Raw genomic sequence first — 15,763 nt, forward strand, 5'->3', positions numbered from 1 at the left:
GCCTCTAGAAAACCTATTGTTGAACTGCTCTGAAGCAATCATTTTAGCTATAAATTCCTATTCTTAAAATTTTATAAACCTGGTTATAAATTAATATGTTCTTTAAGTCTTTTTAACTAAGTTAAAACAATTTGAACAAAATCTTACCCCGCCTAAAAATGATAGTATTTAGTTTGAGTTAAGCTCTTCAAAATAAGACCATGTGAAAGGGGTAAAGTTTTAACCTTTTTTGTTATTCACATGTAAAAACCAAATTAATTTAGATAATTGAATCACTTCCTAGATGAAAGTTTTTAGTTCAGTGGTGTTTAAAATCTATTTTGGTACCAACAGTTCTCGCTTCAGTAATTCACCAGTAGGTTTTCATTCATCAATGATGATATCAGTTTAAGGCTAAAAATAAAACACTTTCATTTCCTAGGGCTTATCATTTTACTTAGAGGAAATGTCCTTAAGAGTCCCCCCCCAAAGAGATTCTAAGCAAAAAAATTGTAACTAACATCTATATTGTTAATATAGTTACCTTTCTTTTTCTTAGATTCTTTAAAGTTTTGAGTAGATAGGCATATTTGATTAGCACGTTGGGTGCTTCTGTTGCTTAGGAGGTGTATTATGTTAAATGAAGACAGAATGAATTTAACTATACCCAGTTTGGCCATATATAGCACAGACTACATAAAACTTGGAGGTGTGGGACCTTTGGAGGCATTAAAGTTAACATTTCATTTAGGCAGTATGCCTTTGTTTGACTGGTGTGTAAGTCCTTCTTCCAGGTTTGTACGCTCTTAAACACGTTATTCTACCCTCTCTAACTCCTCCCAGCAGCAAAAGGGAGACACTTCAGCTGGAACAAAATAGTGGAAGAAATGGCGTCTGGGGTTCAGTGGGGATTCGCAGTGTGTATGCAATGTTTGCAAGATTACTTTTTATGTTTTTCAATTAATGTAAATAATTAAAATATAAATCAGTGCTTAGTGTCAAGTAGGGAACATTGTATACCAGTAGAAATTCTCCTAGTGGGTCTGCTGCAAGTCATTTAACCTCTTGGGGCCTCAGTTTCCTCATCTGCAATATGAAGGAGTTGGACTCGATAATCTTTAAGGTCCATTCCTGCTCTACATGCTATGCTTTTCTGAAGTACTCTGTTTAACAGAATGCATTGCTTTCCCACTTTGACTATTTGAATTACATGTGCAGTACACATACTGCAACTGCATGTTGTCTAAAATAGTTTTTCTGTAGGATATTATATAAAAACTAACCCCTCTTGAGCTGATTTATAAATGTGTGTGTGTGTATAGCCACACATAAAAAGCTAGTGATGGTAGGGCTCTCAGAAAATAAATATTTTCCAGTTGTCTAACCTTGAATGTTATTAACTTTCCTCTATTACAGGAGATACTACTCGTCAAAGAATCAAATTCAGTGATGACAGAGTATGCAAGAGTCACCTTCTGAATTGTTGCCCCCATGATGTCCTGTCTGGAACTGTACGTGTTTATTAAATCTATTTTTTGTTATTGGTATACTACGAAAACAAACTACTTGATAAAGTCTTAATTTTGTGTCACATTATCATGCAGTGATTTTTTTAAAAACACTTGTTAGCGCAGCAATTTGCATCCCTTATATTCAGGTTGATAATTTAGATCTGCAATAATTGGATTTCTCACAAAAATGATTGCTGTGTTTTACTTTATAATTTTTTCCATTCTTCAGAGCAAGCTTTTAAAAAGCATTTCTTATTTGGAACATAGAGGCAGTTATTATACAGCAGTTGCACTTTTAGTTTAGAAATAATATAAATGATTTCTCACTGTTGTGGCCTCTCCCATTGCGGAGCACAGGCTCTGGACACGCAGGCTCAGTGGCCATGGCTCACGGGCCTAGCCGCTCCGCGGCACGTGGGATCTTCCCGGACCGGGGCACGAACCCATGTCCCCTGCATCGGCAGGCGGACTCTCAACCACTGCGCCACCAGGGAAGCCCTATAAATGCTTTTTTAAATTGTTTACTTCACTGTTGAGCAGAGTAGACTTTCATCCAAAACGGTATACATTTTTATTAAGGTTTGTGCACATTTGAATGTGGAAATCATTGTGGGGAAAATATACTGGTAAATACTTAAATTTGCACAACTTAATTTGCGAGTAGTGTTGTCGGTTAAAATCCACTTCTATTGCTTACTCCTAATGATGTAAAGCTCACTTAATTTAAGTTCTATATCTAGTGATGTTGGTTAATCTTAGAGCATCATTTTAATTTGGTAGATAAATCACATGAGGATGGACCTATTTAAATGGGACAGAGGATTTGATTCCCTGGCTTTTGGGTTTGATTGAAATAACTCACTTTCAAGAGCCTCCATTCACAAGGATAGCAGAGGAGGGCTGGTAGGGCCTAAACGTTTAGCTGACTTTGTTATTTGTCTGAAATGAAGAAAAGATTTCAAACTTCCATTTGCAGAAGCAATGAGTTCCCTTAATTAAAGATGTCTAAATTAGTGGTTTCTTCTTTTTTTTTTTTTTGGCCGTACCACGTGGCATAGGGGATCTTAGTTCCCTGACCAGGCATGGAACCCGTGCACCCTGCAGTGGAAGCTCAGAGTCTTAAAGGGTGGTTTCTTCCTGATAGGAGGAGTTAAATACATAAGTATCAAATACATAAGTATCAAGGCATTTTTGATAGAAAACACCACTTTTTCCAATAGGAAAGACCATCGAAACTATATTATGTTAAAAGGAATAGAAGAGCTAACATTAAAAAAATATGGGGGGCTTCCCTGGTGGCGCAGTGGTTAAGGGTCCGCCTGCCGATACAGGGGACATGGGTTCGTGCCCCGGTCCGGGAAGATCCCACATGCCGCGGAACGGCTGGGCCCGTGAGCCATGGCTGCTGGGCCTGCGCGTCCAGAGCCTGTGCTCCGCAATGGGAGAGGCCCCAACGGTGAGAGGCCCGCGTACCGCAAAAAAAAAAAAAAAAAAATATGGGGCTTGGGCTTCCCTAGTGGTGCAGTGGTTGAGAGTCCGCCTGCTGATGCAGGGGACGCGGGTTCGTGCCCCGGTCCGGGAAGATCCCACATGCCGTGGAGCGGCTAGGCCCGTGAGCCATGGCCGCTGAGCCTGCGCGTCCGGAGCCTGTGCTCCACAACGGGAGAGGCCCGCGTACGGCAAAAAAAAAAAAAAAAAAAAAAAAAAAAAAATATATATATATATATATATATATATGTAATACCTAAAATTTTTAAAGTATAATATTAAAAGGGAAGACATCCAGTTTCTGAGCACTTGAATTAGGACTGTGACAGATAATTAACCCTCATATCTTCTCTTTAGAATTTCCATAATTAAAGTATTTTCTACTCTGCTATAATACAGTTGAAATCTATAATATTAGTAATTATCTGTAGTATTATTTGATTCCTCACATTTATTATTAAATTTAACATTTAATGATATTTAAGGCTAAATTATCACTTCAAATGAATTTTGAGGATAAGATTAATTGATAAAATGTCAGGATTTAAATTTTTAGTACTTTAAAACCAGCCATAGCAAGACTTTGACATATTATATTCTTCAGGTATGGCATTAATAATAATGAAAAAAATCTGACATCACAATTGTGCTTTTACATTTTATAATGTATACAATGCAGTCACATTCACTTATTTCTCAAAATAATTCGGTTGGGTATATGTTCCATAGTTAGCCTTAATGACAGTAAAGTGATTTATTCAGAATCATTTAGTTGTATTGATTTAAGGTAAAACTGGAACCAAACCCAAATTTTCTGAGCTGTAGTTTTATTCAACATGTTTTTTACTCTGTAGGTAATACTTAATCCTTCATCATGTTAAATAAAAAGGATTAGTGTTGGTCTTGGACTTTCCTTCTTATAAAATTCTTGCTGGTGGATTTGTAAGAAGCACATTTTTTCAAATTTTAATCTCTCTGAAATATGCATCTTAAAATTGATGATAGAAAAACACTTTTAATTTGTAACATTTTTCTTATAGTACAGAATTTAATGATGAGGCTTAAAATCGATGGTGTCTTGGATCACATGAAAAACAGTTAAGGAAAGCCCTTGGAAAGGCACTTGGCAGGGAAACTCTGTATGAGAAATATCTCCTTTTTGTCAGCTTAATAGGCAAGAGATTGTCATATGTAAGGATGGGGTTAAGTGGTTGTGAACCTCTTAAGCAGAGTTTTAAGGGCTGGCTGGCTCTAGGACTTTGTAAGAGTCCAAAGTTGTCACAGAGTGATGTCCTTGAGAACTTGAAATCATCCACAGAGTGACTTTCTCATGACCCTTATTACTAAAAAGGGCTATTTATAAGTTTATCCTATGTACAAATGGTTTGTAATTACAGAGCTCAGACTTCTTTAGCATCCAATCTCTGTAGAACACACGCTGTTCTGGCACAGAATCAAATAGTTCACACTTCTGTGTGTTGAAGATGCTTTTTTTTTTGACCTTAGATCAAGGATGAAAAGAACTAAATTGGAACTGTTTTTATAATGCTTTTTCTTTGTTGTGTAACTGAAGGTTGCCCTTTAGTTTTCTAGACCTTGTTCCTTAGATCTGTCATTTCCATCAGAATATGACTCATCAATATTCTAGATTATTTAGCAGAATAATACACGGAAATATATTCTTTGGCTTATTATTATTATTATAAAAAGGTTGAACTTTATACCAAGCACTTGGAGATGAATAGTATCATTTCTAAAAATATACTCATAACTGACAGTATGGGATATGTTTGGAATTCAGCTTTTTAAAAAAATAAATTTATTTATTTTTATTTATTTATGTTTGGCTGCATTGGGTCTTCATTGCTGCTTGCAGGCTTTCTCTAGTTGTGGTGAGTGGGGGCTACTCTTCATTGTGGTGTGCAGGCTTCTTATTGCGGTGGCTTCTCTTGTTGCAGAGCATGGGCTCTAGGCGTGCAGGCTTCAATAGTTGTGGCTCATGGGCTCAGTAGTTGTGGTGCACGGGCTTAGTTGCTCCGTGGCATGTGGGATCTTCCCGGACCAGGGATAGAACCCTTGTCCCCTGCATCGGCAGGTGGATTCCCAACCACTGTGCCACTAGGGAAGTTCCTGGAATTCAGCTTGATGAAAATGCCCCTGTAACATTTTACCATTCTTTAGTACTCTGGTATAACTTTTTTTTTTTTAATTTTATATTGGAGTATAGTTGATTTACAATGTTGTGTTAGTTTCAGGTATACAGCAAAATGATTCAGTTATATGTATATCCATCCTTTTCCCATGTAGGTTATTCTGCTATAACTGACTCTTAAGCTAACAAATTAATTAGAGGAGGTAAAATGTAGAACAGAGGATCAAAATAATTGTGTGTATATGTATCTTTAGATTATGGTTTTTATAAGAAGCATGAATATTTCTATAATTAGGAAGTTTTTGTATTTCAAAGGCATGGATTATTTTTCTGTTCATCTAGAATTTTTTGTTTTAGTCTCACTCTTCTCCTTTGGAACAATTAGTTTTCTCCCTCTTCTATTTACCACGCAGAAAATAGACAGCATCGCCTTTCAGATTTAGACAAAACAAAAAACCTAAGTACAGGTGTCCTCCCCTCCCCCGCCTAAAAAAATGAACCACATTATTTCTGGCACATATATTCCGTAAGGAAAGATAAGTATATTGAAGTGCTTAAAAAAAAATCTTTCCATCTAGTTCCTAGTGATCTAGGAAAAGGATATGTGATTGTAATAATTTACAGAAGGCATTAAATCTAAAGCAGAAACTTGAGATTAAGATCTGCAGAGATGGAAATGTATATTCTCATACTGCATCTATCCTAAATTCAGAAGTAGCCACTACTAAATCTTTTTTTTTTTTTTTTGCGGTACGCGGGCCTCTCACTGTTGTGGCTTCTCCCGTTGCGGAGCACAGGCTCCAGACTCGCAGGCTCAGCGGCCATGGCTCACGGGCCTAGCCGCTCCGCAGCATGTGGGATCTTCTCGGACCGGGGCACGAACCCGTGACCCCTGCATCAGCAGGCGGACTCTCAACCACTGGGCCACCAGGGAAGCCCGCCACTACTAATTCTTATAGCCTTCATCATAGTATAATTTTAGTGTTGACAGGCCATCATGTCTTCTAGTGTAAGGCCATCATTTTTTTTTTTAACATCTTTATTGGAGTATAGTTGCTTTACAATGGTGTGTTAGTTTCTGCTTTATAATAAAGTGAATCAGCTATACATATACATACATCCCCATATCTCTTCCCTCTTGTGTCTCCCTCCCACCCTCCCTGTCCCATCCCTCTAGGTGGTCACAAAGCACTGAGCCGATCTCCCTGTGCTATGCAGCTGCTTCCCACTAGCTATCTGTTTTACATTTGGTAGTATATTTAAGTCCATGCCACTCTCGCACTTCGTCCCAGCTTACCCTTCCTCCTCCCTGTGTTCTCAAGTCCATTCTCTGTGTCTGTGTCTTTATTCCTGTCCTACCCCTACGTTCTTCAGAACCAATTTTTTTTTTTTTTTTAGATTTCATATATATATGTGTTAGCATACAGTATTTATTTTTCTCTTTCTGACTTACTTTACTCTGTGACAGTCTCTGGGTCCATCCACGTTACTATGGCCATCATTTTTATTTTTATTTTTTATTTTTTGCTGTACACAGGCCTCTTACTGTTGTGGCCTCTCCCGTTGCGGAGCACAGGCTCCGGACGCGCAGGCTCAGCAGCCGTGGCTCACGGGCCTAGCCACTTTGCGGCACGTGGGATCTTCCCAGACCAGGGCACGAACCTGTGTTCCCTGCATTGGCAGGCGGACTCTCAACCACTGCACCACCAGGGAAGCCCTGGCCATCATTTTATATAGATAGAAAAATTAAGGTTCAGAGAAATTGTCTTTGTCAGATGTCTCACAAAGAATCACAGTATATTATAGCACACAGGAATCTTAGGGTTATTTTAACCTGAATACTTCTTTAAATGTTTTTTTGTTGTGTTGTTAGTTTTTTTAGATAACACAGTTACCTAAGACAGTGACTTTAAGATGTTTCTGAAATGTCCTTAGAGGTACCTCATTCACTGAGGACCTGGGGACAGGCCAGTCTTTGCTATTTTGATGGTAATTTTTACACATTTTAAATACAGGGATTTTTCCATGACATTTTGTTTTTATAAAGAGAGTCTGCACCTCTGAAATAGAATTTAAGAAAAGCTGATCTTGAGAAATACTTAGGGACAGGAATATAGTAAAATTTTATCTGCCTTTTGAAGTGATTGGATGGGAGTTTTTTTTTTTTTTTTTTTTTTTTTTGCGGTATGCGGGCCTGTCACCACTGTGGCCTCTCCCGTTGTGGAGCACAGGCTCCGGATGTGCAGGCTCAGCGGCCATGGCTCACGGGCCCAGCCACTCCGCGGCATGTGGGATCTTCTCGGACCGGGGCACGAACCCGTGTCCCCTGCATCGGCAGGCGGACTCTCAACCACGGCGTCACCAGGGAAGCCCTGGATGAGAGTATTTATTGGTTGTCAAAAATCCTAACTGAGTTGATTTTACGGTGTCCCCAGTAGGTTCTGGGTTTTATCCAAAATGAAGTTTTTATTAATTGAAACTCCTTTATTGCTTCTCTAACACTTTCTTTTAAGGCCTGGTTATAATCAATTCCTTGGATACCTACAAACCTGAACTTTAAAACTGCTGAAGTCTCTTTGATAGTACAAATTTAAAGGAGCCATGAAAGTTTAGAGAAGCAGAATAAGTGATAAGAACTAAACCTGCACAGAATTTTCTCAGCCACTCAGTAGAATGTAAGTTTCATAGTAAGGGCAAGGACATTTTGTTCACTGCTATATCCCAGCATCTAGAACGGTGTCCCTCCATTGTGTTAAATGAATAATCAATCACCCAGAAGTAGAAAGTGAAATAAATGTTCCAAAAACTAACTTTGAGTCAAAAATTAATGACTGTGGAAAAAGTGTTACCTTCTAACAGATAAGGAGCTGGAGAGTATCTTTATTTATTTATTTATTTATTTATTTATTCATTCATTCATTCATTTATGGCTGTGTTGGGTCTTCATTGCTGTGTGCGGGCTTCAGTTGCAGCGAGCAGGGGCTACTCTTCGTTGTGGTGCGCGGGCTTCTCGTTGCGGTGGCTTCTCTTGTTGCGGAGCATGGGCTCTAGGCACACAGGCTTCAGTAGTTGTGGCTCGTGGGCTCTAGAGAGCAGGCTCAGTAGTTGTGGCGCACGGGCTTAGTTGCTCCGTGGCATGTGGGATCTTCCCGGACCAGGGATTGAACCCCTATCCTCTGCACTGGCAGGCGGATTCTTAACCACTGTGCCACCAGGGAAGTCCCTTGGAGAGTATCTTGATATTGAGTTGCTTATCAAAACATGACAGCAGTGGTTTCACATGCAGATGTGAAAAAGTTAGTCTATAGACAGTTTAAACTCATAACCTCTTCTCCGGAAAGGGTTTGTTTGGGGATGCTTAGGCGTTTCTAAACAACTGTTTTTCAACGTTAGCCCAGGTGGCCTAGTGGTTAGGATTCGACACTTTGACTGCTGTGGCCCAGGTTTAATTTAATCCCTGTTCAGGGAACTGAGATCCCACAAGCCGCCATGGCATGGCCAAAATAAAAAAAGAAAACAAAACATTGGCCCAGATGACTGGCTTGAATTTTTTTTTTTAATTTCTATGACCGCCAATTTCTAGAGCTTCCAAATTTGCAAAACTGCCAGATAGCCCAGGTTTTTACCACATTTGGATTTTGAAGTGTCCTTATATTAATTAGATTTGCTGCTTATGTTTTATTCTCGGTTTCTTACAAAAATACGCATTCCTTTAACAAGCAGTAAACCAAAAATACATTTGGTGCTTAGGAAATCAGAGGCGTATTAAGAGCTTCCCAGTGAATAATTAGAGCTTTACTGTTAAACTTTAAAAACCCAGTCCTGTATATAATTTGGAGTATTGTTGGCAAATTGGCACATGAATACCCTGAGCTGTTCAACTTGGGGTACTTCTGTCCTTGGGAAATAACCTTTTTCTGTTATTGAGAATAATCTTGCAGTCATTAATTTCATATTCTTAAAATAAGTTAATATACTTCAGGCTTACGGAAATGATTTTTTTAAGGGGACCCAGAGACCATGTGTTCTAGAATCTTGTTCTAGTTTAGTCTGTCTCTAATTGAGGTTGGTCAGCATGTTTGTCTGTGACTTCGATTAATGGTTAAATACAAATGTACATACATGTAAATAAGATGAACTGTTGTGCTGATGTCCAGTCTTTTTTTTTTTTTTTTGCGGTATGCGGGCCTCTCACTCTTGTGGCCTCTTCCGTTGCGGAGCACAGGCTCCGGATGCGCAGGCCCAGCGGCCATGGCTCACGGGCCCAGCCGCTCCGCGGCATATGGGATCCTCCCAGACCGGGGCACGAACCCGTATCCCCTGCATCGGCAGGCGGACTCTCAACCACTGCGCCACCAGGGAGGCCCTGATGTCCAGTCTTTGTAGATCAAATACAAGTTAATTTTACTCTAATTTTTATTCTGTAATATTGAATCAGTTTGAGGAGTCTTTTTATTTTTATTTATTTTTTATTTTTTTTTTCCCTTTTTGCGTTATGTGGGCCTCTCACTGTTGTGGCCTCTCCCGTTGCGGAGCACAGGCTCCGGATGCGCAGGCCCAGCGGCCATGGCTCACGGGCCCAGTCGCTCCGCGGCATATGGGATCCTCCCAGACCGGGGCACGAACCCGTATCCCCTGCATCGGCAGGCGGACTCTCAACCACTGCGCCACCAGGGAGGCCCTGAGGAGTCTTTTTAAACTTCATTTATAGAAAATTTCAACTATAAATAAAAGTGGAGTTGTTGTATAATGAACTTCATGTACCTGTATGCCAGCTTCAGTAAATATTTTACACACAGCTACCTTATTTCATTTATAATTACGTATGTCCTCCATCCGGCTGTTTCTTTTGGGGTTTTTTTTGTTTTTTGTTTTGTTTTGGCTGCGTTGGGTCTTTGTTGCTGAACGTGCGCTTTCTCTAGTTGTGGCAAGCGGGGGCTACTCTTTGTTGCGGTGTGCGGGCTTCTCATTGCGGTGGCTTCTCTTGTTGCAGAGCACAGGCTCTAGGCACGCGGGCTTCAGTAGTTGTGGCGCACGGGCTTAGTTGCACCGCGGCATGTGGGATCTTCCCGGACCAGGGCTTGAACCTGTCTCCCCTGCATTGGCAGGTGGATTCTTAACCACTGTGCCACCAGGGAAACCCCCTGTTGTTTTTTGAAGTGGATCTTAAATCTTGGACCCGTCGTTTAGAATGACTCTTGAAACATTATAAAGTAGCAAAGACCAGTAACTTCTAAGCAAAGCACAATGAGGTCTGGCAGTCATTGTTCAAGCAGGTTGTTTTTCATAGCCTGATACTTTGTCAACATGTTTCACTGTCACATTTATTTCTCTCTCTCTTTTTTTTTTTTTTGGCCACGCCATGGCAGCTTGTGGGTTCTCCAACCAGGGATTGAACCTGGGCCCTCGGCAGTGAGAGTGCAGAGTCCTAATCACTGGACCGGCAGGGAATTCCCACACATTTGTTTTTTTGTACAGTGATTCTCAATAAATGCTTATTACCTAAGAACCAGGAATCATCACTTAGTAGTCCCTGAACTCTCTAGATCTTTTTTGGAGATAGGCACAGTTTTATAAACTGCATTTTAACAAATCTGAAGAAACTAGTGTGTTCTCTGAGACTATTCATTGAGAAAGGTGGGATAGAGTTATAAATGCATCATTTGGAAGATGTAGACAATGAACACAGAGCAAACATATGGTAAAAACCAAAAACTTGAAACTTTTTTTTTTTTTTTTTTTTGGTGGTACGCAGGCCTCTCACTGTTGTGGCCTCTCCCGTTGCGGAGCACAGGCTCCAGACACGCAGGCTCAGCGGCCATGGCTCATGGGGCCTAGCCGCTCCTCGGCATGTGGGATCTTCCCGGACCGGGGCATGAACCCGTGTCCACCTTCATTGGCAGGCGGACTCTCAACCACTGCACCACCAGGGAAGCCCACATATTTTTATTATACAGGTGATTAACCACAAACATCAAGCAAAGTCATGGATTGTCTTATCACTGGAAATATTTTTTTTAAATGTGATGCATTCTGTCTTGATGTGCAGGTGGCAAGATCAAATGACTTAGTATAATCCTTTCTGTTGGGTTGGCCAAAGAGTTTGTTTGGGTTTTTCTTTAAGATTGTTAGGGTTTTCCAGTAAGATCTTACAGAAAAACCTGAACGAACTTTTTGGCCAATGCAATAATTTGATGATAGTTACTCATGAAGGGAACTTTTTAAAGCATTTGGTGTTTTACTCTGACCTATATTGAATAAAACATCTTGAATATATATTACCCCATAGACGTTCTTGGTCTTACAGGGTCAAAAAATATAAGCATATATGTTGATGTATTGGATAATGTAATTTGTAAAATATCCAAATTCAGGTAGGTTTTTATGTGTCCCCCCTTTTTGGTACTTATTACAACATCGTTTGCAGTAATGAAATTTAGGTAATGAATTAAGCAGAGCAAGAAATAGAAAAGGGCAAATAAGAGGTATCAGATTAATGAGGGCTAAATGGAAAAAGTAAAAGTTAACAAAAAAATACCCTTCAAGAAGTGATTTAGGGCCTCCCTGGTGGCGCAGTGGTTGAGAGTCCGCCTGCCGATGCAGGGGATGCGGGTTCGTGCCCCGGTCTGGGAGGATCCCGCATGCCGTGGAGCGGCTGGGCCCGTGAGCCATGGCCGCTGGGCCTGCGCATCCGGAGCCTGTGCTCCGCGACGGGAGAGGCCACAACAGTGAGAGGCCCGCGTATCGGGAAAAAAAAAAAAAAGAAGTGATTTATTTATTTTTTTTATCTCTCTGAGAGTGTTGCTAATTGCTGAGATCAGCATTCATTCATTTATTAAATACTTATTGAGGACCTACTATGTGCCATGTGCAATGCTGGGGATACAGAAGTGGACAGGGGTTTCTGTTTTAGTGATGGGGGCTTACATTCTAATGTTCTTTCACAACCAAGTGTGAAAAGAAATAATGTGATTTCAGGCGTGATGTTAAGTGTCAATGACAAAAATGCATGGTTAAGTCTGAGACAGTGGGCAAGGGGCTTCACTGACAGAGAGTGGAGAAAACCTTTTTTTGATGAAATGACATTTGAAGAGATCTAAGTGTGAAGAAAAGAAGCCAGTCATTCCTGAGTGGAAATGAATTTATCATATGTCGCCTCCACACAGAAACTTTTGGTGGTTCCCTATTATTTATATGGTCACAAATCTAAAATCGTTAGTAGGTCTCTCTCTCCCTTGAATGAATAAATCAGTTTGGTCCTCTGTTTGGACCAGACTGATTTATTCACTGTTGTCTCACTACTTTCCTTGCCCAGCACGCTCATTTTTGCCTATCTCCATTTCTCTGCCTGGAATAACCTTTCTGTACAAACTTAAATCCTGCCTGGCTTACTACACACAATTCCTCTGAACCCCCGTGTAGCACCTGCCCTCCATACTACCGAGTGTGCACTTGTTTTGTCTTATTTATATATGTTCTTTGTCTCCTCAGTTAGAATAGTCTTTGTGGGGCAAGGCCATTTGTTCTAATTTTATCTAGCTATCTTTGCATATCTAGGATTAGAAATGGATAAGAAGGTATTTCCTACTATATTCTTCAAAAAAACATACATTAAGAAAAGGTAGAAGAGCTTTATTTTTCTTTATCCACTCAGGAAAAACTGAACTAGGAGGAAGAACATTCAAATGAGAATGGGCAGTTAAGAAGTTGGGAAGTAGTAGAAAAGCAGGAACTACTTTGTGCATGCGCAGTGTGCCCCATTCCTCTTCACCCACCACTCATGTTTGACTTGTTAGTTTTGAGTGACAAGATTGGAATTAGGAAAGAAAAACCTTAATTTTTGTTTTAAGACAATAGTGGCATAACTGAAACTCATATCCAGGTTTTGTTATTTCAAGCCTTCTTCCATAGTATACTAGGCTTTCTCTTGTTCTTAAGCTGGGTCTTTTTTTTTTTTTTTTTTTTTTTTTTTTTGCGGTATGGGCCTCTCACTGCTGTGGTCCCTCCCGCCACGGAGCACAGGCTCCGGACGCGCAGGATCAGCGGCCACGGCTCATGGGCCCAGCCGCTCCGCGGCATACGGGATCCTCCCAGACCGGGGCACGAACCCACGTCCCCTGCATCGGCAGGCGGACTCTCAACCACTACGCCACCAGGGAAGCCCTGGGTCTTTTTTTTAATATATATAAATTTTTTTCTGTTTGGCTGCGTTGGGTCTTTGTTGCTGCAAGCGGGGGCTACTCCTCCTTGCGGCGCGCGGGCTTCTCATTGTGGTGGCTTCTCTTGTTGCGGAGCACGGGCTCTAGGCATGTGGGCTTCAGTAGTTGTGGCTCACGGGCTCTAGAGCGCAGGCTCAGTAGTTGTGGCGCACGGGCTTTGTTGCTCCGTGGCATGTGGGATCTTCCTGGACCAGGGCTCAAACCTGTGTCTCCTGCACTGGCAGGTGGATTCTTAACCACTGCACCACCAGGCAAACCTCTTGAGCTGGGTCTTGAAGCAGGGACTGACCATGGATGGAAGAGAGATTTTACAAATGTGAGGAGGAAGAAAGTGAAGATGTAAGAAGTGAAGGTCACAGTGTAGATGATTTGTTTTATTTTGAAAATAGCATTGGCATTGGAACAGTATATGGAATGGTTCAAATGCTAGGCTAGGGGTTTGTATTTCCTGTGCTCTCTGTCCTGCTGTCATGGTTTTGTTTCACTTTTTCTCCATCTGGTATATGTATATATTCCTTTTAGTGCTTTACCAATATTGCTGTCTATTCTTATATATCCCTTGCTGTCTGACAAGGATGTTAGTCCAACCAGTAGTGTGGTGTTAATGCTTCTGAAACAGATTTTATCGTGTCATATTTCTTTCCAAGTAGTCGAGCATTCTTGCATTCTTCTCTTCGTCCAGAGTAAGTTCTGCATGTGTTGATTCACATTCAAAATCTTCCAAAATCTAGTCAGTCTGTAATTTGATCCATATAGCAGTTCTGAAGTACTTGAGAAAAGAGAAGTCCTGAGAAATTAAGTGATTTTCTCAGTTAAATGAATAATGAGAGGTAAAGGGATATTTTCTGAGTTGGTCAGTGCCTACTCTGTCTTACTTTGTTTATTATTTTGGCAATATAATCTTCGAGTATAAGAGAAGAAAGCATAAAACATGAATATTTCCCATTATTCATCATCCCCCCTTCCCAGGACTAAACCCTATTAAGAATTCAGTGTACATCTTCCACTGTTCTTTCTGTACATTTACAAGTGTGTGTGCATGCATGTGTGTCTGTGTTCTAACAAATGGAATCTTTGAATTTTTCTCACCTGTCTTCGAGAAGCTTGCATATTAGTGGTCTACATTTTTTAAATGCCAAGGTACTATTTACCAACCTGGCCATTCCCTAAATTACTTACCCAGTGACTATTAATATGTTAATTGGTTTTGGTTTTGGTTTGCAGTATGGCAATGAAATCCTTGTATGTACATCTTTATTTACATTTGTTGCTGTTGCTTTAGTTTAATATCTTGTTTTTTCTCTTTTTTTTTTTTTTGCCGTACGTGGGCCTCTCATTGTTGTGGCCTCTCCCGTTACGGAGCACAGGCTCCCGATGCGTGGGCTCAGCGGCCATGGCTCACGGGCCCAGCCGCTCCGCGGCATGTGGAATCTTCCCGGACCGGGGCACAAACCCGCGTCCCCTGCATCGGCAGGCGGACTCTCAACCACTGCGCCACCAGGGAAGCCCAATGTCTTGTTTTTTTCATTGAGAATATAAATTCCTTGATAGCACGAGTTTATATTCTCATACCTTTTTGTAATTCCCTTTAGCATATAGCTCACAGAACTGAGCAAATGTACTAACATATAACAAAGCAAAAATATTTGCAGATACTTGGAGCTGTTACTGTGTCACGTTTCTTTCACTGATATATTCATTAACATATTAACTGCCATTAGTTCAGTTAACCCTTTGATTTGCACTACCATAATATTTTGTTGATTGTGATGTTCAATTTCCACGTGCTTCTGTTCCTTAAATTTTTTTCTCCAAAATTGAAGTGGCTTCATTGATTTTTCTGCTTGTAAGAATAACATATGCTCATTACATTTAATTCAACAACTGTCAGAAAATTCAAACAAAATCTTCAACCTCATAGCAATGTCTGTATTGGAAGTTACAAAAATGGCATTTTATTATATGTCTTTCTTTGCCATCTTCTCTTTTCTCCACTTAGTATCAAGAACATTGTTTCTAATGGCTATGTAATCTATTATATGGCTATTCCATAATTCATTTAATCAAACCCCTTTTGCTGGGCTCTTAAAATGTTTCTAATTTTAAGAATCAAAAACACCATTTGTTAAACTTCATTGTTCATTTATCTTTGTGTACTTACTTGTTTCCTCAAGTTCCTAGAAGTAGAGTTCCTTAGTCAGATTGTCAAGTTTATTTAATGGTTAAGTCATGGGTTGTGCAAACCTGATCTTCTGTGTAGGAGGGAAAAATAAGGGAAATAAACCATTTTCCTCATGATGCTTAGGGTCCATTTGAGGAGATAACAGTCACCTTTGGAACTTCAAAAGAACAGTTAAAAAGTACTTAACAGAGTCAACTTTATTAAGTAGTAAAACATAATATAAAATGTTGGG

The 15,763-nt window shown here is 40.2% G+C and overlaps 1 protein-coding gene across 10 annotated transcripts in view; it reads left to right on the plus strand.

The window, feature by feature from the left end:
* The window catches only part of LUC7L2 (LUC7 like 2, pre-mRNA splicing factor), a 59,149-nt gene that overhangs the window by 13,736 nt on the left and 29,650 nt on the right, over positions 1–15,763 (plus strand). For 8 of the 10 annotated variants that reach the window (XM_060108936.1, XM_060108938.1, XM_060108940.1 and 5 more), the window contains one exon: positions 1,396–1,490. In XM_060108936.1, the coding sequence (XP_059964919.1) occupies positions 1,396–1,490 (95 nt within the window). Of the gene's footprint in view, positions 1–294; positions 901–1,395; positions 1,491–15,763 lie in introns of those variants that run through there. The other 2 variants (XM_060108941.1, XM_060108943.1) reach the window with 2 other exon arrangements.

Source organism: Mesoplodon densirostris, chromosome 9, assembly GCF_025265405.1.
Source record: "Mesoplodon densirostris isolate mMesDen1 chromosome 9, mMesDen1 primary haplotype, whole genome shotgun sequence".
Taxonomy (NCBI): domain Eukaryota; kingdom Metazoa; phylum Chordata; class Mammalia; order Artiodactyla; family Ziphiidae; genus Mesoplodon; species Mesoplodon densirostris.